This window comes from Podarcis melisellensis (genome assembly GCF_964234715.1).
Source record: "Podarcis melisellensis genome assembly, chromosome: 11".
NCBI lineage: Eukaryota > Metazoa > Chordata > Lepidosauria > Squamata > Lacertidae > Podarcis > Podarcis melisellensis.
This window is the reverse complement of record NC_138543.1, coordinates 33,217,411-33,244,945: the sequence shown is the minus strand read 5'-3', so window position 1 is coordinate 33,244,945 and position 27,535 is coordinate 33,217,411. Positions and strand designations below refer to the sequence as shown.

The 27,535-nt window shown below is 41.5% G+C and overlaps 1 protein-coding gene across 1 annotated transcript in view; it reads right to left on the bottom strand.

Moving 5' to 3' along the window:
* Positions 1-27,535, bottom strand: part of MCCC2 (methylcrotonyl-CoA carboxylase subunit 2) — a 33,552-nt gene extending 6,017 nt beyond the window's left edge. The window contains exons 1-16 of the mRNA XM_081929406.1: positions 27,310-27,535; positions 21,872-21,938; positions 21,184-21,268; positions 19,305-19,406; positions 18,766-18,893; positions 14,388-14,500; positions 10,856-10,969; positions 8,289-8,353; positions 7,897-7,996; positions 5,895-5,990; positions 5,510-5,582; positions 4,931-5,007; positions 3,744-3,810; positions 3,094-3,250; positions 2,429-2,543; positions 2,162-2,247 (exon numbers count right to left, since the gene is read on the bottom strand). Of these exons, the coding sequence (XP_081785532.1) occupies positions 2,162-2,247; positions 2,429-2,543; positions 3,094-3,250; positions 3,744-3,810; positions 4,931-5,007; positions 5,510-5,582; positions 5,895-5,990; positions 7,897-7,996; positions 8,289-8,353; positions 10,856-10,969; positions 14,388-14,500; positions 18,766-18,893; positions 19,305-19,406; positions 21,184-21,268; positions 21,872-21,938; positions 27,310-27,450 (1,586 nt within the window). The 5' untranslated portion in view covers positions 27,451-27,535. The remainder of the gene's footprint in view (positions 1-2,161; positions 2,248-2,428; positions 2,544-3,093; positions 3,251-3,743; positions 3,811-4,930; positions 5,008-5,509; positions 5,583-5,894; positions 5,991-7,896; positions 7,997-8,288; positions 8,354-10,855; positions 10,970-14,387; positions 14,501-18,765; positions 18,894-19,304; positions 19,407-21,183; positions 21,269-21,871; positions 21,939-27,309) is intronic.

Below are 27,535 nucleotides of genomic sequence, written 5' to 3'. Positions count from 1 at the left end.
AGGGTCTCCAGTTATTATATCCAAGAAGAGAACACAGAGAGGGGGAAAATACCTCCAAATTAAGGATTTGGTTTAAGCACATACAGTCTGATGATAATTTCTTTAATGTAATTAGTTCAATGAGAAGTTTTCTTGACTGCAGTATAATCCAATAATAAAAGATGAAAATACATGTATTTATTTGTCCCTTTTGGCCTGGGGAGACATATGAAATTTTGTGACAGCTAGACAAAGCCAGGTCCTCAAGCAGTTTAACCACACGTATTTTTGCAACTGAGATAAATCACTCAAATTAGTATTTATTGCTAAGGCCAATCTATATCAAAGACCATGAATTTCCAGTTGACAGCAAGGAGTACAAGATAGGCTACTACTATATAGATAAGTCTGTGAGAACTGAGTAATTCACAAACGCTGGATGCCTTTGGACGTTAATGCTAAAACCATGGTTTAGCATTCTGAGAACAAATTGTAGTGAACCTCAGGAGTGCAAGCTCTTTTCTTCCTCTGGAATGGCCAATAGATAGGAAATTACTGCTTTAGTATAACTGCGCTTTAGCTTATCATCAGAACCCTGCAAAACTACAGTCAATGTTGACTGTGGTTTGAATAAGATGGATTATGGCAACCAGGTATATTTAACATTAGTCACAGTTTGTCTGGGTTCAGACAACATGGCAAGCTGTGAGCTTAAGCTCTGTGCAGTTGTTTGGGATCAGGAGAGGGGAAGATGGGAGCAAGCATGCCCTTCAAGGCTCATTGCGGTTTGTTCTCATAACGCTAAACAATGGCTTAGCGACAACATGCAACACAGCCTGCTATGTCAACTCTCAAGAAAAAAGATTGCCCCAGGTTGTTGCAATTGTTTGGTGTTGGCAGTAGGACAATGAATAATAGACAGTGAAGTTTTGTGTTTAAACTCACACTTATTAACACCTTTTAATAAATCTGACTGATCAGATTTACAAGGTGGTAATTCAAATGCAAGTAAAATATATCCTCTGTGGTAAACAGTTTCATTTCCTTTTTGGAAGATAAAAGCTCTAGCATTCTTCAAACGCGTTTCTTGAATTATCACAAGAAAGATGTGGCTTGCTACTATTACTAAATAAAAACTTTAAAATAACATAATAAACATACACTCTGCTTCAGTAATTTTCAGAGAGATGCTGGCTGCCCTCATGCCTAGTAAAATACAAAATGATCCATGTAAATTTATCTCTAGCAGATCATGAAAAGCCAGTTTCGGCTAGTAAATAAGAGTACTGAGCTTGATGCTTGGTTATCAGACTTCACATCCCCCTCAGGCAGTGGCGGAGCAGGCAGGGGCAGGGTGGGGCTGGCGCACATCCTGGGGGCAGGAGGGGCAGCCACAATGGCACCCCACCGAGACGTGCTGCCGGGGACGGTGCGATCCCTCCCACACACTTCCTCCGCCAGTGCCTTCAGGTACGTGGAATAGCCTTAACTAGAGTTATTATATTTGAACCTCAGTATTTCATCTGTTAGGGATGCGGGTGGCACTGTGGGTTAAACCACAGAGCCCAGGACTTGCCGATCAGAAGGTCAGCGGTTCGAATCCCCGCGACGGGGTGAGCTCCCATTGCTCGGTCCCTGCTCCTGCCAACCTAGCAGTTCGAAAGCACGTCAAAGTGCAAGTAGATAAATAGGTACCGCTCCAGCGGGAAGGTAAACGGCATTTCCATGCGCTGCTCTGGTTCGCCAGAAGCGGCTTAGTCATGCTGGCCACATGACCCAGAAGCTGTACGCTGGCTCCCTCGGCCAATAAAGCGAGATGAGCGCCGCAACCCCAGAGTCGTTCGTGACTGGACCTAATGGTCAGGGGTCCCTTTACCGTTACCTTTATTTCATCTGCTAAATCAGAGTGTTGATTATTTACCGATTTTGTGGGTGCACAGGACTGAACACATTGCACATTAACAATGTTTAATAAATAGTTTATAATAAAGGGCCTAATCCAATCAATTGTCTGTTCCGCTAATGGAAGAGTAATGCATTACCTATCTGACCCTTGTGACAATCCAACATCTTTGCAGCTTAAGCTTTATCATAGCCACCACCATTGTGGGCTGTGGTGGCGGTGGGAGGGTGGAAGCAAAACACCATAGCATGTTAAACTATAATCTACTGTATATGTTACCGTGCACTAGAGTAGTAAGGACTGCCTTCCTCTTCAAACCTCCGGATGATTGGCTCTTTGAGAGTTTTTTCCTCCTCTTCAGTTAGCTAGTGGATTGATAGGGAAAGAAAGTGGGGTTTTAGTCTGCAAGAACTACACTTTTATAAGACCATAGCTTAGCATGACAAGAACCAGAACCAGAAAGCTTCACTCTCACATCTCTTTCCCTGCCCCATTCCCAGATTTACACCTGTCTTCTTACCCACGTCAATAACAGAAAACACTTACCTGCTTCCCTTCCCTTGCTTTTTGGTCCTTGGCTATTGTAGCCAAAACCATTGCAGCTTGCTCTCCTCCCATAACTGAGATCCGAGCATTTGGCCACATAAAAAGGAATCTGGGACTGAAAAAGATAAAACAAACTAACACAGGGCACAAATCTCCTGCTTTTTCCCCAAATTCCCTACTCCAGAATTATTCTAATTTTATTTTATGTTTGAGGGGCACAGGGAGAGGAAGAGTTTCAAAGACCTGCTCCATCATGTGCCAAAACTTCCTTACTGTCATTGTGATTTGCATAATATGAAAGCTGCAAAGATCCACCATTTTCCTTAACCATGCCATTTATTTAATTCATTGAGCAGAGTTGTTATACCGCTTAATTATCCATAAACTCTAAGCTATTGATACCTGCAGTGAGCATCAAAATTTTCATCAAGTTTTTCTAGCTATAAAGAAGGGGTATTTTAGTTTCTGTGCCAGGATACTGCAACATAACACATACAAAGTGACATGAGCACCGTGTAACGACCAAGGGATCTAATACAATGAGTAGGACATACAAATGTATACATTCACTAATTCACCTGTGTAAGGTGAATAAACACAGGTAGTATAGTCTGCCTTAGCCACAACTGCATTTAACAGTTAACTAATTCTAGGCACATGCTTACCTATATGCTCTTCCACACATCCCATAATTTCCAGCACCATAGGAACCTCCAATTAGTACTGTTATTTTAGGCACATTGGCACATGCTACAGCAGTTACCATCTTGGCTCCATCTTTTGCTATTCCACCAGCTTCATAATCCTTACCAACCATGAAACCTAATGAATTATAAAAGCAGCAAGATCAATGTCACCCAATTTTGGAAAGTAATCTTACTGGTCCATTGCAGAGGGTGTGGGGAAAGAATCCAAAAGCAACAGTAAGGTAACACCTTTCCTGGGCCCACCCCAACTAAAACACGACATAAATAGCTTCCTGGCTGCTTTACGAAGTTGGTTTTCATAAAGGTATTAATCTATTCTTACTTTAAGATAACAGTCATTGCTGATTGTACACCTTCAGGACAGGGTTTCTTGTTCTTAATTTCAGTCATTATATACTGCTTAGATTTTAAGACACTTTAATAACACTTTACTTAATGTCAGCTCTATAGCCCTCCTAAAAAAACAAATAAAGGTTATAAATAATGGATAGGAATATATTTATTACTACTACGTATTTAGTTGCCCGAGGGCTATGCAATGAATCTGCAGCTCCAAATAATTTATTTCCCCTGAAATTCAGCTACATAAATCATAATGAGTCACGGACCTGTGATGTTTTGCAGAAATACAATGGGAATATTTCTCTGACAACAAAGCTGAATAAAATGGGTGCCCTGTAAAGACAGTAAAAAGATGGTTTATCTAAAAGGTAAAGGGACCTACTGGCAATTAATTGTTGAACAGCTTAATTTCAATCCCATGTATTGTTAAAACCAATAGGTGCTTCCCTGACAATGTTTTATCAAGTTGCTATATATGTGTGTATGTATATATATAACAAAATCACAATCTTTTACATGATATATAATGCTTATCTAATTAAAAAAAAACATTCAAACACATAATTGCACTTTCTCAATTCCCTCCGTTGGAAATGACCCTATACCGGAGCATCAGCTTGTCTGTTATTTTTTCTAACTGTAGTAATACTCTCAAATTGCTTCAGAATAAAACAACTTTTCCCAATTAGTGTTACTTATCTTCATAAACAGCTGATTCATGAAGAAGTTACTCATTCCCCAATAACTGCTAAAATAGATTTGAAGCAAGTTTCAACACATAAGGATGTGATAAATGGTAGGTGGTAATAACTGTGGTACGGAATGCTAGAAATAGTACGTTAGATCACTGCCATTAAGAGTGACAAAATAGCAGGTTGGACTAAAAAATTCTTGCAGTGTGGCAGGTCTTGAGAAAAAGCTTTCGTAACTTTGTTAATAATAATACTTGGCATCTGTACAAATGTTCAAAGTGTTTCACGTGCACTATCTAGTTGTAACCCTTACAACAATACTGAAATGTAAGTCAGTATTATTACATACACACACTATTAGACAATAAAACTATGACAGAATGTCTTGTAAGTGTTTCTTCCTGTTGGGCATATTCACATCTAAAATCAGCAAGAGTAATTATATTTCCTTAAAACAGGGATGGGGAGCCTGTGGCCATGAAGATGTCCCGGACCACAATTCCCCAGCCAACATAAAACAGGATAATTGGAATTCCAGTCCAACAACATCTGGAAGGCTACCATCCCTGCCTTAAAATGTAAGAAAATGTAAACATGAAATTATTTTATTTTTTAGACTTGGTTATGCTTCTTATAGTCATAAGAAACCACCAAAAAGGTAATTAATTACCCACTATGAATGTAATCTATGGTGTTTGCTTTGTTCTTAGCAATAATGAAAATCTGGAAGGCAGAGCTTCAATAACGTATGTTATACTTGCCTTCTTTGCAGATTCTGAAAAAAGGACACCATTGTTTCCAATTATTCCTACCGGATAACCAAATATCCGAGCAAATCCTAGAGGGGGAAATGAGAATAAGAGAAAATTGCACATGTATCTCACGATAAAAGGCTACTAGCATAAAACATTTCAACACCTTTTGAATGAAATCAGTATTCTAAGAATAAGAGTTTTAGGCCTGCAGCCACAATTCTTCCATATAAATTATATGAATTGTTAATTTTCCGCAAGCTCTTACAAAGTATTTTTAAAATGCAAACATACCCATGTTCCAACATATTAAATAGTAGCAGCTTCATACCTGGCGTTCCTCAGGAATTGTAAATAAAAAACAAAAAAATCAGTTCATTTTTGAAATAAGTGGGGGAAATAGGTGCAGTTTTGAAAGGTTCAGTTCACCATCTTGATTCAAAATGGCATCTGCTCCCTGATCTCAGGAACCATTATGCAAATTTGGTTCTGATATCATAAGAAGCGTCCAAGTCCATAGCAAACAAATAAACTACTTTCTGAAATGTGTAGCAGGAAATTTGATTTCTAATCACTTAAAAATAATACCTGTGATTAAGGTATCCCCGTATAAGGCTTTAAATTCATCGAATTTACTTCCATCTACAAGTCTAGCAATGACCTTAAAGTAGAAAAACAAACAAGACACACATTATTAGTTCATTCTTTGTTACAACAGATAATATTTTTAAGATCACATTCTCTTTTGTATTAGATTGATATTAAATTTCAAGTAACTGGGCTTCATTACTACCAGCTGAAGGAACACACTAGACTGAATGTGTCTGAAATTGAAAGCCCAATTATTATAGAAAGTAGTTGTTATCATCACCGTCACCTTCTTAAAAATAGCAAACAAAAGACAATTAAGCAGCAGATACATTTAAAACAATACAAAACAGACAATCATGGCAGCGATATTTCGTATTTATACCTCTCTAACATCAAAATTTCTTTTAAGCTGCTCTCCAACTATCCCATAAAGTTCATCAGCAGGAAACAAAGGTTCTTCCGATGGTTCTATTGTCACCTGCAATAATTTAAAGTACAAAAAAACCACAAATTAATCAAAACATTCATCAGTATTTTCCTACAGGCTTCCAGAGTCTCTCTCTATAACTAACTCAGGCTCAAGTGTTTGCATCTGAGTAACAATTCATTCAGCATGACAGTTAAACTTATCCAGGATTCTTAGAACATTTCTCTCTTCCTGGCAGCTCTTCCTAAGTTCCAGCAGTAATTTACAAATTTCCAAAACAGCTTTACGGCTCAATTCTGACCGAAAATTTGTTTATTTGTTTTGTAATTATATGTTTTATCATTGTAACTCACCTTGGGACCCTATTATTTATTAAATTAGTATACCACCCTACACCCACAGGTCTAAGGGTGGTTACAACATAAAATCACAATATAAAAACACAAAATACATAATAAAAATGAAAACAAAAAACCCCCCAATAATCCCCCTTCCCCAATACATTTTAATAGGACATTGGATATAGGAAAAGGTGGGTAAGAAATAAAATTAAATAAAAGACCAAAAGAAAATTGAACCCTGGTTAAGGGACTGGGAATGCGGTATCATATATAGTACCTGGCACCCTATTTTTGCACAAGTCTTGCTGTGAAGAAGAAGAGGAGGAAGAAGAAGAAGAAGAGGAGGAGGAGGAGGAGGAGGAGGCGGCGGCGGCGGCGGAGGAGTAGTAGTAGTAGTAGTTTGGATTTGCTATCTCGCTTTATCACTACCTGAAGAAGTTTCAAAGCAGCTAACATTCTCCTTTCCCTTGCTCCCCCACAACAAACACTCTGTGAGGTGAGTGGGGCTGAGAGACTTCAAAAAAGTGTGACTAGCCCAAGGTCACCCAGCAGCTGCATGTGGAGGAGCAGGGAATCGAACCCGGTTCACCAGATTACGAGGCAACCGCTCTTAACCACTACACCACACTGGCTCTCCTCAGTCTGAGCCGCTAGGGGGCAAAAGAGGCACACTGGACTGTGCTGAGACTTAGCAGCTGGCCTTTGCAGAAATTAGCCTTAAAGCCCAATGGGTCACCCCTGGAGGAGGAGGAGGACAGACGGGGAAGGGCACAGCAGGGCTCTCCTCCCAACTCTCGCTCCCTGAGACCAAAGGAGGCTTTTTCTTGCAGGTGTTTTCAGCTTCAGCCCTGCTCAAGTAGGTGATACTACCATGCTCCTAAACTCACACTGAGCACCACAATCTGAGTTCAGGAACCCCTGTGTTTTCATGACAATCACACATAACCCTGGAATAGGAAGGTTAGATGAATTTGTGTGCGACAGTAGGATAGGATAGATGGTGTATACTATCCTAAGTCCCACTACAAGTTAAATTGTAGGTCTGAAAAGGTAATAGTCTAATATCTAGTCAGGGCCAGCGCAGGCATAACTCTTCACTTTCTGAACTAAGTTTAATACATCATCAGACATGGACAGACCTACTTACTCCACCTCCCACCCCCTCCCCCCATATGAAATTCCCATTAAGCTTGGTGCATTGAATGATATATCTGTACCTACATAAAAGCCATGGTTGAAGTTCACTTGGAGTAGACCTATTAAAATTAATGGACTTCACTTTTTCATGTGCATTAATTTCAATGGCTCTACTAAGTATCACTTCGTTGAATACCACCCCTTATGTCAAAACCTGGCCTAGCGTAAACCTGGCTAGTGACTGTACTGATAACACACTGCTCCAGGGATAGTGTTAACAAGGGAGGATGGGTAGAAGGGAGGGAACACATGAGCTTGCACTCTCAATCTAACCATGATTAAGAAACCAGCTGTCTTATGTTTGCAACAGGCCACAGTGCAAATGGAAACTTGAAATGCACAGCACTGCTACCAAAGCCACATTCTAAGTATTCTATTTCATACATCGTTTCAAAGGAAACTGAACAAAACATACTCACATCTACTTTCTTCTGGTAATTCAAACTTCTCACCACTTTCCTTGCTAAATGGAGTGCATGGTTATCATCCAAAGCGTAGTGGTCAGTTACACCAGATTTTCTGCACAGATTTAAAATACAAGACCATGGCACGTTATTAAGCAATATATTTTTATTTACTATTCAATGGTGAAATACTTTTGGGAGGAGGGCAGGGAATGACATGCCATGGAACCCAAACACAAAAGGAACTTGAGAAATAAAAGGCAAGCATTTAGCGGTAATATCCATTGATAGCAGAAGAGCCCACCATTATTTAAAGCAAGGTGAATGAAACAACAGTTCAAAGCAACATAATTTATGGCACACTCCATTAAAATGTACTGAAGGTGGAGGAGAGTGTTTTGTTTTACCTGCAGTGAAGATCAGCACCACCAAGATCCTCTGCTGATACCTCCTCCCCTGTTGCTGCTTTAACCTAAATACAAAAACGAAGTCTCAGAACAGAAGTTCATAGAACTAGGGATGATATTTATGTATTTAAAGCAATTTTAGCCCATAGTTGAAAAGGCTTCCAGAATAGCTTCCAAAGATAAGCAGCAATGCAATTATGTGTTTTTTTTTAAATTTTAACTACAATAATCTTTCAAATTTTCAGGCTTTGGACCCTGCCTGTTACTTCCCCCAACTCTCATCCAAGAATCTCTTAAGTTCACTACTTTGGCCCATATAAACCAAGGTTTGAACCTAGTAATAAACACTGGTCTACACAGTTGGTTTGTGTTAACCTTGGTTCAGACGTACTGCTACATAATGCTAATGCTGGAAAGAAAAGAGAGGGAACTCAAGCTGGAGAGGGAAGATGGGATGGAGCACTTTGGACTATGCCCAGTGGACATAGCTGATTGAGTACAGTATTAAATGCCATAAAATTATAACCAAGTAACATAAAATCATTATTATGATTATTTAAGAAGCACTATTAATATATGTCACTTTATAAAGACTTCCAGGATCTTATCCAAAGTTAAACAGTAAAATTGGAAGAACATGTGTTCAGTTTTGGAACAGATTTAAGGGTGATCATATCAGGAGACAAAGGTCGGTATAGTTAAAGCTATGGTTTTCCCAGTAGTGATGTATGGAAGTGAGAGCTGGACCATAAAGAAGGCTGATCAAACCTATCCATTCTTAAGGAAATGAGCCCTGAGTGCTCACTGGAAGGACAGATCCTGAAGCTGAGGCTCCAATACTTTGGCCACCTCATGAGAAGAGACGACTCCCTGGAAAAGACCCTGAAATTGAGGGCACAAGGAGAAGGGGACGACAGAGGACGAGATGGTTGGGCAGTGTTCTTGAAGCTACCAGCATGAATTTGACCAAACTGCGGGAGGCAGTGGAAGACAGGAGTGCCTGGCGTGCTCTGGTCCATGGGGACATGAAGCGTCGGACATGACTAAACGACTAAACAACAAGAACATCAGGAGAGAAGACTGAAAGAGTGTGCCAAAGAAGACACAGAAAATGGGGAGAGGCAGTGTTGCATGGGAGAGAGCTCCAGGCATAAGAGAAAGCAAGGAGAAACTGCAGAGTTGTTTAAGGGAGCTGGAGACTTTTTTAATGACTGTGGGAGGTGTAGCTGAAGGAGTGGGTCATGGGGCATGAATAAATTTAAATGTAAGAGTGAGGGATTTTGTGCTGGATCCAGCATAAGAGTAAGGAATTTGTGCTGCAGCTAGAAGTGGCCAATCCTTGAAGACAAATATAGAATCATTTCCCCAAAACGTAATTTTAATATTATCTGATGCTAAGCAGAGCCCGCCTGCCTCAAATCTCCATTTCCATTCAACTTAGCAGCCTCAAAGCCACCTTTTTTTTTTAAAAAAAACCATTTGTTTCAAAAAAAAGATTTTACACTTAAAACTAATCAATAAGCTCTGAGTCTGTTCCATTTTTCTAAAGTGATATAATTAGTGCCGAAAATTCAAGCAGGAAATTAAGTAACAAATTAATTAGGGCTAAATGGCAGAGTTTCGTCATCCAACAATTCCTATTGATTTTCTGTGTCTGCTTCTGCTGATTACTTTTGTACCAGAACACTGTTCCTGACCCAGGAAAACACTTCCCACGCTGAAGCCATTATCCCTGCAAGCTAAGCAATGAAATGTGCATGTTTCAGCTTTGACACCGCATCATCTTGGTATGTAAAAGAAATCTAGGTAGTGGCTGCCACTTTTTATTGAAATATATTTCAACAACTACAAATTTTCAAATTTCTAAAAGTTCCATATCATGTTTCCCCTTTAATGTGTTAGCTTTGTTTTTAATTAAGGACTGACAAAATATTGGAAAATGGATGTTTATAATTAAAAAGCAGAATTGGATATAGTTAAGGAAATAATAGTTTACTTCACATTGAAAAGGATACAGGAAGGAAATTCTGGTGCTGGAGGAGACTCTTGAGAGTCCCATGGACTGCAAGAAGATCAAACCTATCCATTCTGAATGAAATCAGCCCTGAGTGCTCACTGGAAGGACAGATCCTGAAGCTGAGGCTCCAATACTTTGGCCACCTCATGAGACGAGAAGACTCCCTGGAAAAGAACCTGATGTTGGGAAAGATGGAGGGCACAAGGAGAAGGGGACGACAGAGGATAGTGTTCTCGAAGCTACCAGCATGAATTTGACCAAACTGCGGGAGGCACTGGAAGATAGGAGTGCCTGGCGTGCTCTGGTCCATGGGGTCACAAAGAGTCGGACACGACTAAACAACTAAACAACAACAACAACAACAGGAAGGAAAGTGGCTGGATGATAGAAGACATATTATCTCAGACATTTTCCTCAACTGTCTGGGATACAGCTAGGGCAAATATTGTTTTTGGTGTGACCCCGTTTCTTCATAGAAGCCTGTGACACAGTTATATGTTATAACAAAAGCAGGAAATCCTACAAAATCCGTTCAGAACCATGCACTCACCAATGGAGGACCTCCTAAAAAAATAGTCCCTTGCTTGCCAACTATTATACTTTCATCAGCCATTGCAGGGACATAGGCTCCTCCTGCTGTACATGAACCCATAACCACGGCTATCTGAGAAAACAAACAGAAAACACAGCGTTCAACAGGAAAAAAATATACTCACCAATGGGCAACTTCATTTCCTTGTAGTCTTGCAACCTAACGTGCAGCAACTGGCTCATATTTATTTACATCTAGACTAAGTTTGTAAGCTGATCAGAAGAGGAATAGTTCTCTTTAGTTCTGCCAATTGGATCTTTAAATTATGCAAGCTGCTGTGTAAGGTTACCAGGTGCAAAGGAGGAGCACGTCACTTTAAAGTCTGGAATACCTCAACAGCGTGCATCAATGAGCCTTTCTTGGTTGGTACAGCTCCCCATAGTTCTTTGGACTGAAAAGGACCACTGCAGCATGAGCGTGGCAGGGACCACTGCTGCACTCTGAATGCTGTCTTGCTGCCTCTGAACATATAAAAGTGATCAGCACAATCTCCTGTATTGCAGAAAAAAATATTATTCATCTGTTTCATTCTAAAACCAGGCTGGAAAACCTTTTTTATACGGAAGGTCATATAAAACCCATTTGGGGGCCACAGCAGATATTGGGTGGAGCCAGAGCTGTTAGCGAGCAGAGCTACCCATATTTCTCTGCTATCTTCTTTTTCTCTCTCTCTTTTACCCTGCACCTGTTGGACAGATGGAGCTTCAAGTGCTTGTAGGCACAAAGACCAGCCTCTGCCCTCCACCTCCAACTGCTCAGCAAGCAGAGAAAGCAATTTTGGCAAGTGGTGTCCAACACTCCCCTCCAAGGGGTCTTTCCAGGCAGCGTTTTATAGAACAGTAATATTAACTCTTTCTTTAAAGATTCATTCCAGCAAGGTAAGAGAGGAATATTGTCCCAACTGGTACACTCAGACCTCTAAACATGAAGCGCAAAGAATGACATTTTCACCAAATTAGTATTACCATAAAAGCATAGAAAGAGCTTGAGAAAGCAAGCAAGAGAAATGAAAGGATATAACCTTCTGCCCTTGCTGTCTCAGTGGGCATTTATTGAAAGAAAATGCACTATGCAAAATCGAGGGTAAATTAGGCATCATCATTGACTGAAAAGGCCCCCTTTATGTCCATTATGAACACTGAAGGCACAGGACAAAGTGCTACAGGCAACTATTCAAATCATTAAGACGTTTATGAGGGAATTTTTTTTCCCCTTAGTTTGAGAAAAAGGCAGGATTATATTTCTTTCAAAACAGAAATATAATTCCACAAGAACAACTTAGGGTACATATAGGTAACAGAGCTGGAGGGTGGGGGCAGCAATTACATCGATTTTGTGATATTATCTGAAACCCAATCATTAAATTACATGCCTCCAGGACTATGACATAGTTTGATGAAATTATTTTCTTGTGGCTGTAAAGGCCTCGTTTCTTATATATATAACACAATAATCAACAACCAAATGAGGGCCTTGATTGGTTTGAAAAATGGGTTTCGGAAACAGATGTGATGGGCCTTGGTCTCAGCAAAATCTGCTTCTGCATTTAGAAAATACTTTAAAAGTGGTATGCAGGTGGTAGTGGATACCCATATATCACCTACAGTCCAACCATGATGCTGGTGATGATGTGAGAGTAAGGGGACTTATTATCACAGCAGGGTTGCCTGGTAATACAGGTATTTGGGGGACTCAGAAGTATCCAACGTAATTTAGGCAGCCATGGATTTTACGCCCCAATTGTGTTTACTATCCATCTTTCGAGGCCTTGAATGTTGCTATAAAGACCAAAGATTTACTAACTATTCTTTTAGTGGCCACTTGGTTATCTATAGGTCAAACCTGGAAGGCCTTACAGAGACTATCCTGGACTTAAGGTATGAACATGTATTGTGACTGGCTATCACTGAGAAAATAACTCATAACCTAGTGATAAAAGGAACAGAAAAACTGGACAAATGTTGTGCAATATGGTGCTCATTTATTCAATATACAAATTAAACTGGTCTTCAATACAAACTCTCCCAAGCATCTTTGTAGATATGACTATGCTGAACAGTACGGTTGAACTATATTCTTTCCCTAGGAATGACTGTCTGTGATGGATAAAATAACTTTTGTGCTGTCTCCAGGATATTATATGCTAGACATGTGAGTAATTTCTATGAATTAATAAAAATCATTTATTTTAAAGTATAACCTGATAGCTGTTATCCTGGTGGGTAGGGTTGCCATATTTAAAAAAGAGAGAATCCAGTTTATCTGTCTGTCTGTCTGTTTGTTTGTTTGTTTGTTTGTTTGTTTGTTTGTTTGTTTAGAAATGTTTGTCTGTTATCCCGGTGGGACAGACAAATATATTTATCAATCGTCCAAGAAAAACACAAAGCCCCTAAATGTGTAAGGGGCATCTATTTACTCACGGATTTACGTAATATTAATTTTACACTGGGGGAAACATCCTCTAGTTTATTAGATTCCCACTTTGAAAGAATTAAGACAGACAGCCACTTGGCAGTGGGAGAGCAGTGAAAGAGGGAATCCAAAATACATAGAGCTAATCGGGGGGGGGGTCATTGCACTCTGAAGAAGACTTGTCATCTTGCAGTCAGACAAACCTTTCTCTTTCCAGGCTCAGATACAAGGAAAACCCAGTTGGCCAGCTTGCTGAAACAGTCAACCGTGCATAGTACTAACTGGCTGGGACCTGTGGTACCATGAATCCATCATCACCCTTCTGCCCAGCAAACTTTTGCAGCTTTAAAAAGAAAAAAATGATTTCTCTCTCTCTAAAAAAAGTTCCAAATGAAGTCTTTTGAACTTTTTTTTTTAAAGGAGATAGTTTTCCTAAAGATTTGGAAGGAAGTGAACAACTAAATCAGTGTTCAAAGAGGCAAGTACGTATTTTGATTGCAGTGCAAAAGGTAAAAGAATGATGTGCAGAAGCAGGGAGGAGAATGCCAATTCCCGTTTTGACGTACATCAGTACACACTCAAAGCTTTTCCAGTTAAATGGTGATGGAGTGGGGTAAAGCCATATAGGTCAAGTGCTAGCAAATTGCTTCCTGCTGTTGTGCCTCTGCTTCCAAGCATAAGATCAGATATGGTCAGAATAGTTTCTTTTAACAAGTTGTACAAAATAATTCTACCCACTGCTATGTGTTTTCAACAGCACATGAATAGAAGAAGAAGAAAAAATGTCCCTTTGAAATACAACAAAGAAAAAGCAAAGAGGTCTGGGTTTAACAAAACAAACCTGAGACAGTTTTCTTGTCAACTCCAAATACACACAAGAGACAAACACTAATGTGATAAACAGAGAAAAGAAATTCATGAGTGTCCTAAATAGCAAGGATGACTGTTAATTGACATTTTCCATTGTAACTGAAAATTATTTACTACTCAATTCCATATGATGCATGTCACTGTCTATATAGTTCCCTTTACAATCCAGCTTAATTATATTCCTGCTTTTATTCTCAAATAAAGTTACCTGTGGAATTCTTTGTGAAGACATGCGTGCTTGGTTATAGAAAATTCTACCAAAATGATCACGATCGGGAAACACTTCTGCCTGGCGTGGTAAGTTTGCACCTCCAGAGTCAACTAAGTTAAAATAAAGATTGAACATTGATAAACAACATATTTATCTAAACATTACTGGAAACCATTATTCCCTGTGAGGAGGACAATGAGAAATCATATGTGGGAAAATGATTGCTTGTACATGAGAGCATGAGCAAAGTTCTTATTGTTATAGGGTGATTTCATAGCTAGAAGCATCCTTGGAACATGAACAGCGCGTGGACAGCTCGTGATGTCCTATATGATTGGCTAACGTGGCATGGCCTGATGCTCGCATGGTCTAGTGCGAAGGTTCTTATCTGCTTGCTAGAACAAATTGCTTGGCTTGTACTTTGTATCTTTCTGATTTCACACAATAAAAAGCTGTGCTGCATTAGCCCTAGGAGCAGCCATATTTCGGAACCTACTATGGTGTGAGACTGATTTTTCTTTGGATGCCGAGCTGCAACTCGACAATTGGTGCCCCGTGTGAGGCCTTCGGACTTCACGTTGTTTTTCATTATTCAGCACTCACCAACACGTCGTTCATCCACGTAGTGGATCCCTGGTGAGTGCTCCCGTGTGACTGCCTTCGGACTTCACGTTGTTTTTCATTGTTCAGCACTCACCAACACGTCGTTCATCCACGTTGTGGATCCCTGGTGAGTGCTCCCGTGTGATTTCTTTCGGACTTCATGCTGTTTTACAACGTTCAGCCTCACCTCGCCCGGCAGGGCTGCAGACGCGTCGTTCATCCACGTAGTGGATCCCCGGTGAGAGCTCCCGTGTGAATGTGATTCTGGATCAGCACTTATCTCCGCCCGGGCAGGGCAAAAGGCGCCTCCCTCATCCTCCTAAGGATCCCTCGGTAAGTGCTCCCTGCTCTTTCTTGCAACTCTTGCAATCATGGGAAAATCTCTCTCTGCACCACAGAAAAAATTTTTTAAAGACCTTAAATTCCTTTTGGCCAGTAACAACCTTGCTGTTCGGAAAGCTGACCTTAAGTCCCTTATAAAAGCCCTGGACACCCACTGCCCGTGGTTTCCCCAGGATGGAAATTGGGGGTTAGACGATTGGAAAAAAATTGGACACTTCTTTCAAAATCATCCGCAGATTGATGTAAAGGTTTTACATGCCTGGGGTAACGTCTACAAAGCTATGTCGTGCTTAACTCCTTCAAACATTCTTCTGGCTGCTGCACCAGCTTCCTCAGACGCCCCCCCGGTTCCCGCTTTGCCTGCCTCAAACCTTCCTCCTAAACCTCCGGACATTCTCTCTTCGCCTCATCCTGTCACTCCCCTGCATTCTTCAAATTCTGCAGCACCCCCCGCTCTTCCACCTCCTCTGCCCAAGGCATCTGGCACCGTTTCCACCCCACTTCAAGAATCTCTTCGCGCCGCTGCTCCGTTGCTAGCTTTTGATTCTACAACTCCTAATCTTTTTCCTGTGATTGCTCCTGCCGCGCCAGGGGGAGGCCCAGCCCGGCACGAACAGTTTGATTTGAGATTCATAAAAGAACTGTATTCCTCTGTCCAGAACAATGGCTTGCAATCTCCTTACACCCTGGGTTTGTTAGGCACTATTTTTCAACAAAATTTGATACCAGAGGATGTTAAGCTGTTGGCCCGCACTGTAATGCAGCCTCATCAAATGATTTTGTTTATACAAGCTTGGCACTGGGCCTGCCAACGTCGTGTTGATGGGATTCGGAATAATCTTAATAATGTTGCATTGGCTAATCATCAGGCTGCTTTGGCTGCTGCCGCTGCTGGTGCCGCCCCACCCCCAGCCCCCGTCATGTTAACCCAAGCTGATGTCCTCGATGGGTTAACGGGAGGAGGCAACTTTCTTACTGTTGCCCAACAGCTAACTCTCGATCCTCAATATTGGGAGGCCACTACGGCTGCTGCTCAGGAGGCCTTGGCTTCTGTCCCTGATGACAAAACTGAGCGCGATGGCCGATGGGGGAGCGTTAGACAAGGTCCTACAGAGCCTTATGGACAATTTGTCGATCGCTTGTATAACACCCTTAAACGGCAAGTTCAGGACGTAGCAGCCCAAGAAGTGATTGTCCGCCAGCTTGCGTTTGATAATGCGAATGAGGACTGTAAGCAAGCACTACGCCCTTTGATGGCAACTCCCAATGTAGCCATTGCAGATATGCTTAAAGCCTGCCAATCGGTGGGGACTGAGATACATAAAGCTCGCTTGCTAGCCGCAGCTCTATCCTCCACTGTGTCCAAAAATCCTGCAAAGGATAAAACCTGCTATGGATGTGGCAAACTGGGCCATTTTCGTGCACAGTGCAGATCTAATACAGAGCAATGTCGTCCTAGCAAAAAATGCCCCATTTGCAAAAAAGGTTTCCACTGGGCCAATCAGTGTCGCTCATCTCTAGGTCCCTTCTGCCTTCTTTAGGTGCAGCCATGAATTACCGTGATTTGCATAAATTGGCAAACTGGACAGAAAATTTGTTTAATTCCACCATTTTGGCTTTAAAAATGATTAACAAAGAAATATCAGAAATAAGAAATGTAGTTCTTCAACATCATTATGCTTTAGATGTGATCCTTGCTTCTAAAGGTGGAATTTGTGCCTTAATTTATTCTCATTGCTGCATGTATATAACTGATCAATCGACCAATATCTCTGCTACTATTGATCATATGGAACAAATGATAGCCCATAATCCTTTAAATCCACCTGAAGGTTTTGATCCATGGGAGTGGTTGTCTTCTTGGTTACCCAATGGAGTGTGGTTAAGAAAAGTATTATTGATTGTAATTGCATGTATTGTTGGTTTTATTATGGTGTGTTGTTGCATTCAATGCATACCCTCTTTGATTTCCCAATGCACTGCATGGTGGTACCGACCACGGCCCACCACAGGGGTTACAAGAGGAATTTATGTTGCAAGGTGTAGACGCTTCGGCAAGGAAGTGTACGATTTGGACTAATGGTCCCTCTTTTCCTCTAATAATATAAACAAGAAAAGGGGATATGTGGGAAAATGATTGCTTGTACATGAGAGCATGAGCAAAGTTCTTATTGTTATAGGGTGATTTCATAGCTAGAAGCATCCTTGGAACATGAACAGCGCGTGGACAGCTCGTGATGTCCTATATGATTGGCTAACGTGGCATGGCCTGATGCTCGCATGGTCTAGTGCGAAGGTTCTTATCTGCTTGCTAGAACAAATTGCTTGGCTTGTACTTTGTATCTTTCTGATTTCACACAATAAAAAGCTGTGCTGCATTAGCCCTAGGAGCAGCCATATTTCGGAACCTACTATGGTGTGAGACTGATTTTTCTTTGGATGCCGAGCTGCAACTCGACAATCATAGATGTTTGAGGCAAGGAAAGGCATTTGCTTTCTTCCCCTGTTCAAAGTCCTTAATCAGCCACTGTCACTGCAAGCCAGAACCCTTATATGACAATTGCTTGGATGAAGGGTTGTTCTTGCCTCCAGTCCACAGCCCTTTATCTAAGCAAGTGCCACCGAAGGGAAGAACAGGGTGGGCTCCAGCACCTGAAAACGGAAAAACAGGCAGCTTTACTCTGGACAACAGTTGCTTAAAGCCCAGCCTTTTTGGATGCTTAGATGAAGCATTAGAGACGTACAGCCTGATTTGCAATTTGATATTTGTGCTCGATACTTTGCTCCACTGTACTGCTCTGAATTGTTTTAACGGTATGTAATGTGTACAAAAAGTTTACCGTTTCCAAGAAGGACGCACACACAGAGGCTTAATTTAAGCACCAAGTCTAAGCTTAGTTTGCACCCATTATAGATCATGGTATAAAAAACTGTGTGTGGTGTTCATGAAAGTTGTTAACTGCATCGGGCTCTCTTGGGAGAAAAGGTGGGAGAAAAGAAAAATAAACAGACATACAACAGACAAACTACAGTTTAAAGCTACTAGTGTACATTTGTTTTCTGTCTTCAGCATGCAGCTTCAGAAATTCATTCCCATCATCCATGGTGTTTGATGAACATAACTATGGTTGCCAAATCAGACATAATGCCAAACATTTGTTAGAGCAAACCTTGATTTCCAAACCCACTTCAAACCAGAGTTTCCTATTCAGATTTGCCAGCTGATGTTTTGTCAATTCTTACACCAAGCCAAACCATAACTGAGCTTCCTTAACCACATTTTGGTGAGTAAAAGAACTATGGCTCCACAGCCCAACCCCTAGAAGGGTAAAAAAAAAAAAAAATTGTCACTGACAGCCTACTCTTAAAAATATAGCCTGCCTCCAACCTTAGCATATCAATTAATAATAGTGTTTGCAATAGAACTTACCTAAATATAGACAAGGGAGATTATTCTGCATTGCGATTTCCTGAGCACGCAGGTGCTTCTTTACAGTGATTGGATAGTATGTTCCACCTTTGACAGTTGCATCATTTGCAATAATCAAACACTCCACTCTGAAACACAAATGATTTTCAGCGACTAAATCTTTCCCAGTTGAGCAAGAGAATTGCTGGCATTAATCCTAACAAGACTGAAATCCTCCAAACTTTCATCCAAATAAACACACTTAGGTATGCAATGCCAATCATATCTGATAAAAGGTTTCCATCAGTCCTGTATCATGACAGAGAGTGTTATGCAAACATCTATTACACTTAAACTGAAGGTGACATTGCTGCATCTTATGTGCTGCTAATGAATCTTCAGAAACAGCTCTTAATACACAGTAACACAGTAATTCTGGAAAATAAAAAGAACTATGGATTGTGATCTCTTGAGATTGTTTTCTGACATTTTGTTTTTTGCAAGCTGTCAGAAAGCCAGAGTTGCAACCCACAAAAAGCACAGATAGTAACAGTTCTCACCCTGACACCCGTCCAATGCCTGTAATGATGCCACCTGCTGGTACCTCTTCATCGCCATACAGCTGGTAACCTGCAAACTGGGAGAACTCCAGGAACGGAGACCTGGGAAAAGATTTTTTAGAAATCTCAGGCATATAAATCATATGAAGCATTTTAGGTAGGTAATTTTTCAAGCTCATAGATTGGCTCCAAAAACATATTTTAATTACACGTATTACTTATTTGGAATTTTTATTCCACCTTTCCATTCTCACACAACATATAAAGTAAGTTTTATATCTTGCAAAATTTTGAGTTATCTCACAGAAAAGTAGTATCTGCTTATGATACCATGAATTGGGTCAGATAATTTTCATGGAAGCTGTTAGAGGAGCAAACAATTTGCCAGGTTTGGGGGGGGGGACTGAAGCTGAGACATAAATTCTATAGCAATGGTAGGCAATGTGGTACCATGCAGATTTTACTGGACTACATATCCCATCAGCCCAAACCAACATAACCAATGGTCAAGGATGATGGGAGTTGTAGTCCAACAGTATCTGGAGGCACCAAACTGCCTACCCCTGCATATAAAAACTCATGCCAGAAATAAGTTCATACTTTAAATTTTCACAGGGCTCCCTGAAAAACTGGCCATATTTTGTCATTATAATTTTTAGAAAATTAAAATAAGCATATTGTTAACAGGCCTGGTGTTAATAGGTAGGGAGTTCCGAAGTTTGGGTGCTGCCACATTAAGATAAATTTCTTACAACAGTAGAATGAGTATTATGTAGCACCTGTAACAGTGCCAGTTCTGCAGACTGAAGCTGTCAAGTGGGTATATATGGGGCAAGGCCACAAGTAAAGCTCCATCCTGGACCCAGGTGGCTATGGGCCATGTAAATTAATATAAGAACTCTGAACTGAGTCCAGTAGTGGATGAGAAGGCAGCACAAGGTTTTTGAGCACTGGAGTCATATCCTTGCAATTGTCCGCCAGCATCAACATTCTAAGCTGCAGCATTTTGCACTAGCTGGAACAGGCTTTGACAACTCCGGCCCTCCAGATGTTTTGGACTACAATTCCCATCATCCCTAGCTAACAGGACCAGCGGTCAGGGATGATGGGAATTGTAATCCCAAACATCTGGAGGGCCGGAGTTTGCCTATGCCTGAGCTGGATCCTCCAGACTGGGCTGAAGGGTAACTCCCTATAGAGCAGATTGCAGTAACTGAGTCTTGCAGTTACCAATGTGTGAATCACTGTGGCTAGATTATCCCTGCTCAAGGACAGACGTAGTGAGCATACCAACAATAGCTGGTAAAAGGCACTCCTAGCCACTGAGGCTACTTGAGCCGCCAGAGACAAAGATGAGTCCAGGAGCAACCCTGAACTCCAAGTACCTGTTCTTTCAGAGGAAGTGCAACCCCATCCAGAACGAACGAACAGCTATTCTCCCAGACACAGGAGCCACCAATGCACAGTGCCTCCATTTCCCCAGAGCTCAGGCTCAGTTTACTTGCTTTTAAATGTTGATAAATTCATATAATATTATTGTGCTATCTGCAGCAGGCACTGTAACCCTCCAACGGTGTGACTTTACCCCCGAAGGCACACTCTTCCATTGTCTCCCAAGACCGACAGATGCTAACAAGAAAAACAATCATGATAGTACTGACTTCACAGCTGGTTACCAAGCACAGACATAATTTATAGACCCTGCTTAATGATGGCTACCAAAACAACATAAGTACACAATATTTGTCTTTCCAAATGACTAAATTCTAATATAATCTGAAATGGTTTACCATGATGTTAAAATCTTGGAAACAAAGCAATTTGCTAACTTAAACATCCTGTACATTAAAATATTAATAATGAAGAAGGAAGTACCCACCCAGGATCAATGAGTCTGTCAATTCTTTCTCTAGGTAACAATTTTCCTCTTGATGTGTGAAGCTTCCGTGCCTTCTCTCCACCACCTGTCATGCAAGATCTTTTATTATTCCTTGTGCATGGAGCTGAACAAATAGCTCACTCCCTTTAGCAATAATCAATACTATTTTATAATCAAAGACATTAATAAAAGATGCATTATTTTCATAAACTTCTGTTACTTGTATTTGTAATATATTACACCGATGCTAAACAACTGTTAAATGATACTATTTCTGTCTTTTTCTATTAAGTCCGAAAGCAATGACATTTTATCATGGTAAAGGTAAAGGGACCCCTGACCATCAGGTCCAGTCGTGGCCGACTCTGGGGTTGCGGCGCTCATCTCGCTTTATTGGCCGAGGGAGCCGGCGTACAGCTCCCAGGTCATGTGGCCAGCATGACTAAGCCGCTTCTGGCGAACTAGAGCAGCGCACGGAAACGCTGTTTACCTTCACGCTGGAGCAGTACCTATTTATCTACTTGCACTTTAATGTGCTTTCGAACTCCTAGGTTGGCAGGAGCAAGGACAGAGCAACGGGAGCTCACCCCGTCACGGGGATTCGAACCGCCGACCTTCTGATACTGAACGCCAAATACAACCAGTTTCCAATTATACGATGCTCTAATAGGAGAAAAACAGGACATACCAAACCTGATTTTTTCAGATTGCTGTTGGAGTTCTGTTACTAATGCCTTCATCCGTTCATAGTTTTCCTGGTGGAGAATGTTTCAATAGGTTAACTTATGAAAATGTTTAACCAGAGACAATAAATCCCACCCCCTTTTCTTCACTATTGAACAATTATGTTTATAAACCACTTTTCTAAAACATGTTGTTAAAGCTAGTTAAAGGCTTATTAAATACATTTCAATTGATCCGTTGTTTTAACCGCATTTTCTTTATACTTGTTTCTCTTTTGTGTATTTATCCCAGAGTTTCAGAAGTTCACACACACCAAATACCACTGTCAATTACTGTGCATTAAAGCCATCTTCAAAGGTTCTCCTCTGAGTAGCAACCAAAAAGAAAGTCTTCTCAGAGGGGGATTCACCTAGTGCCAAACCATTTTTTCAGTTGTCAGAAAACTACATTTTTATTCTCCCAGGCTTTCTAATTTATTTTTTAAGGAACATATGCTGTTATTTGTTTTATTTTATCCATAAATATTATCTACTTATTCTTTAACTGCCCTGAAAGCTTTGCTGGAAGAGCTGCTTGGTGGAGAGACCAAAATCAAGAGTCAGAGCATTTCCACCTGCTTTTTTCCACCACCACGACCATGGTGCCTTAAAAAGCTTGCCTGGAAGAGTCGCTAGGTGGAGAAGATTGAATAAAATATACATGGGGCTTGAAGGAGGAAAAATAATCTTTACTTCCCCATATCAGAGATGGGGAAGTGAGAGAACATGCCAAATGAGCGCTAGGAGAAAGACTGTCTCAAGTGAGAGGTGAAGCTACCAACAAAGATGTGTAGGTTAAATATGGAGAAGATCCTGTTACCTTGTGGAACTGAGATCTAGTATATACTGTTATATGCTGTTGTTATTCCCATGTTGGGCTTTATTCTCGCTCCCAACTAGGTTTACGCTCTTGAGTTAGACAATTTTATTTGTAGAGTTGCATTGATTTTTATTATGTACTTGCTTATTGACACTAGGGTTTTTTTGTAATGTTCATATTATGTTTCATTTTATTTAGTTTTTACTATTCTGCATTTTCCATGCAGCCAATTCAAGTTAACATGCCCTTTTGTAGTAATAATAATGGCATTTTGTGGGCTACAAACAAAAGCTTGTAATGCCAGTTTAGTCACAAGAAGAGCAGTGGAGGGAGGGGTGTTCAAGTGTATAAAATAAACCCTACATCCTGGGTCAGTCTCTGCCTCAGTTATTCATACCTGCCAAGCCTTAAAAAGGAACTACTTATGCTTAAATTATATTTTACATTCCATCACTCTATTGATGTTAGAATATTCTTACAGAATGATAAATAAAAATGGGATAAGAAACTTTTTATACTATTTATTTCCTCTGAAGCTACACAGCAGCACCTGTCTCCTTTTTCATAAGTTACTTCCAGTTTTATCCACTATACAGTGGTACCTCGGATTAAGTACTTAATTCGTTCCGGAGGTCCGTTCTTAACCTGAAACTGTTCTTAACCTGAAGCACAACTTTAGCTAATGGGACCTCCTGCTGCCTCCGTGCTGCCAGAGCACGATTTCTGTTCTCATCCTGAAGCAAAGTTCTTAACCCAAGGTACTATTTCTGGGTTAGCAGAGTCTGTAACCTGAAGCGTATGTAACCCGAGGTACCACTGTAGTTTGGATTCAAAGATCTACTTTGGCCACAGTCAAGGACTTGTACATGCCCAGAGGGATTTCTGGTTCTTTCTCCCATTTGTAAAACAAAATGTCAGTTTTCTGCTGAGTTTTTTGAAGTCTCCCAAGTCAAATATGGCTTGCTATAGGGAATCAAAGGTTGCCATTTGAGAATTGCCAATCCAAAGCTCCCTTAAGGAAGCCTCAGTCTCGCAAATTCCTTCCTCTCCTTGCATGTGCCAATTCCCTACTGTTATATCTGAATTGGCAAGCCATGGTATACTGTTATAACCAAAGCAGGAAACGACATACTTGCTCTCCAAATGAGAACTGGAAGCCATGATCTGAAGAGTACAGTAAATGCAAACCAGTTTGTTGATGTGTAACAGAAAACTATGATGTGCCCAAAGCCAAAAGTCAGCAAAGGAGTCAGGGTGCCTAAGCCCAAGGTTGATTCATGCAAGGGATAAGCCATGGTTTGGCATTATATACAAACTGGATCTTTGTATTTAATGAATCATGTACAATGGGATCTGAAAAGAACTATGAACTTCATGTAGCCACAGCAAAATGTAAGTGAATCCATTATTATTTTCTCTTTAGTTTGACAATGAAAACTCAAGAAGCAGAATACTAAATGTATAATTATTAACACACAGGAAAAACAAATGGTGCATTACAGGAATCTGCTGCCAGTTCTGTCCCTGTGACTTCATCAATGAATTTAGATTCCTGAACTAACACATAGGCTTTCTGTCTTACCAAACTATTTTTCCATTTATCCTGCCTTGAAAGCTATCTTCCACCCTGCCTTGTTAAATCTTCAGAAATGAACAAACAATAAAGATCAAGAAGGGCAACTCATGATTGCCGCTGCACCGTTTCTGAGTTTGCACAGTATCTTGCCATATTACATTTGCTCAGAGTATGAGCACCTCATGGAAGGAACCTCACATGCTGGTGAAACAAAGTGCACATATTATGACCTTCATAAATAATAGCTACACCTGTTCAACAGCTAACAACATGGGCCATCTTGCTCCTTGAATGTTATACTAGATATACTTGTGAATAGTTGTTTATTAAGCATAACTAGATACATCTGGCTTGCCTTGGCCATTCACTTGAAACTTCCTTTTAAATAATTTTAAAAGAAAATCCAAAACTAATCAAGACTCACAATGAGATCCTGCAGAGTACTAACAAGGAACTAATTACAAAGGAGCAAATGGCAGTGTCGTAGCGTGGGGGGTGCAGGGGGGGCCGGCTGCACCGGGCGCAACATCTGGGGGGGCGCTAATCTAGTGGAAGAGACTCGAGTGCTAAAATCCATGGGTTAGGGGGCGCAAATTACTTGCCTTGCCCCAGGTGCTGACAACCCACACTACACCACTGGCAAATGGAAGTCCCAAATGGACTTCCAGCAAGCCACACTGCCACAGCCACAAAACCTTCCATGCTCCTCTCTTCTCTCTGTCAACTATGTGCCAGATCCACTAGCTGCTAAACCCTACTATGTCAGACTACAGTTATTATTATTTATTTCATTTATGAATTACTTCACATGTGGCATCCTAAGCGATTTATAATACAATAGAAATATAGAGAGAGCAGCAGCATATACAGTGGTACCTCGGGTTAAGTACTTAATTCGTTCCAGAGGCCCGTTCTTAACCTGAAACTGTTCTTAACCTGAAGCACCACTTTAGCTAATGGGGCCTCCTGCTGCCGCTGCGCTGCCAGAGCACGATTTCTGTTCTAATCCTTAAGTAAAGTTCTTAACCCGAGGTATTATTTCTGGGTTAGCGGAGTCTGTAACCTGAAGCGTATGTAACCCGAGGTACCACTGTACAAAACAGTTGAAACATTTGCATTTATAAAAGCAATTGGGGGGGGGGGGAAATGTACAGTAATTTAAAACAACAATGCCACATACTGTATATAAAATCCACTCAAATCCAACACAGATACCAGCTGGGATAAAAACCTGGCCTCCCGAAGGAAAAATGTCTTCAACATGCTCCAAAAGGCCAATAATTACCCTTGAAGGCAGTCCAGAAGCTGCGGTCAGTGCAAAATGTAGCCACAAGACTCTTACTTGGTTCAACACATCCAAGCCATATAATACCAATTTGGAAGAATTTTCATTGGCTGCCTATGGTGCTTGTTGGCATCCATCTGCCTTGAGAGACAATGGAGTGTGCTCTCGGGGGTGAAGTCAAAATGCTGCATTAGCAGCACCAAAGTGACCTCCCTGGGGCACAAGTCTGGGCAGTGCGTATGGAAGCCCTGGGCTGCCCAGATGACAAAATGCTCTCTCGGCCTCACTGATGTGGTCCAAAGGAAAGTAGAGCAATATATTGGGCACCAGCTTGGCTGTAGGAGTTGCCAGAAGGAAGCGTACAAGGCACCATCCAACTGTCACAGGGACTGTACTCCAGATTTGTGCAGGGCTTTAGCTTTTTCTTCTCCCAAACATATCCCACAAGTCAACAGAGGTTTAGAATCAGAGTTTTTCTTCTCTCGCGTTGATAAGACTCATCTGTCCCTTACTTCCCTCTACAGCACATGCAAAAAACGGCTTCTTAACCCTTGGAACCACTATTGGTCTTGTCTGCTCAATCCACCAGAGCCCATCTTCGCATGCAGGCAAAACTCTAACTCACCGAAGGTTTGAGACCCAACAGCTACCTCCACCTGGTTTAGCCGGTCAGCCAAAGCTGTGAGTATATGGGGTGTTAGGCAAGGGGTAGTACCTCTGGGGTAGTGTGTCCACCTTTGGTCGCCACCCTGCATTCAGCTCTCACCTGCGGCTCCTAGAAGCTGTCAGCATGCAAGGTGCTTATGTTAGCGTAAAAAGTGGTAACAGATTGGGACCCAAGTTCCTGAAGGGAGTGCTTCTCCCTTACATCAAACTATTTGATTTGATTGCTGGTGGGGTCAAGGGGATCAGAGCATGTGACACCCATTTTGTACTAGGAATGAAATTCTAGTTTCTCGGAAGCATCCTCTCGGGTTCGCAACATGACTGCTCTAGAACATATTTCCTTCTAAAAGTGGGAGGCGGAGAGATTATGCTGCTTAGTGCTGCCCTTTGGAGAAATAGATCAGCCACCTTATTGATAGCTCGTACAGTGGTACCTCAGGTTACATACGCTTCAGGTTACATACGCTTCAGGTTACAGACTCTGTTAACCCAGGTTAGCAGGTTAAGAACTTTGCTTCAGGGTGAGAACAGAAATTGTGCTCCGGCGGTGCGGCAGCAGCAGGAGGCCCCATTAGCTAAAGTGGTGCTTCAGGTTAAGAACAGTTTCAGGTTAAGTACGGACCTCCGTAACGAATTAAGTACTCAACCCGAAGTACCACTGTAGCTGTAAGGATGAGCTTCTGCTCCACTACACCGCTGCCTATCTCCCTGCCTAACCAGGCTAATGTGGCAGCTGTTGCGCTCCCAGTGAGAGAAAATGCCAAGTGTGAAGCTATGGGACGAGACTTCTACACTGATTCGGACCTACACTCCGAATTGCTAGGCATGGTTCCCCATATTGGGAAGAAGGCTTCTAGCCACCAGAAAGGAACACAAGCCCCGTCTTTCCCTCCCTTTTTAAACTAAGACCGCGTCAGGTACGAGCAAGCGAAGGTGCGCAGTGAAGAAACCCACGCGAGCTCACCTTTCGCGCGCGTGTGTGCAGACTACCTCAACCCCCTTTAAAATAAAAGGGAAAAACCAAAGGGAAACGGGTCTCCTTCCCTCCTCGGCCTACCTGATAAACCGGGGAGGCGACGTCGGGCTGAGAGCCCACCGTGGCCACCTTGTCCCCATGGTAAGCGCGGCGGAGGGCAGCCGCGGCCGCGCGCGGGCAGCGAAAGAGCGTGCAGACGCGGCATTTCAGGCCCGGTAACATCGCGGCGGCCGGGGGAGGAAGGGCGGGCGGCGGAGGAACAACTTCCCGGGCCTGGGACCAACCTCACGGCCACTCCCCCCGCGTC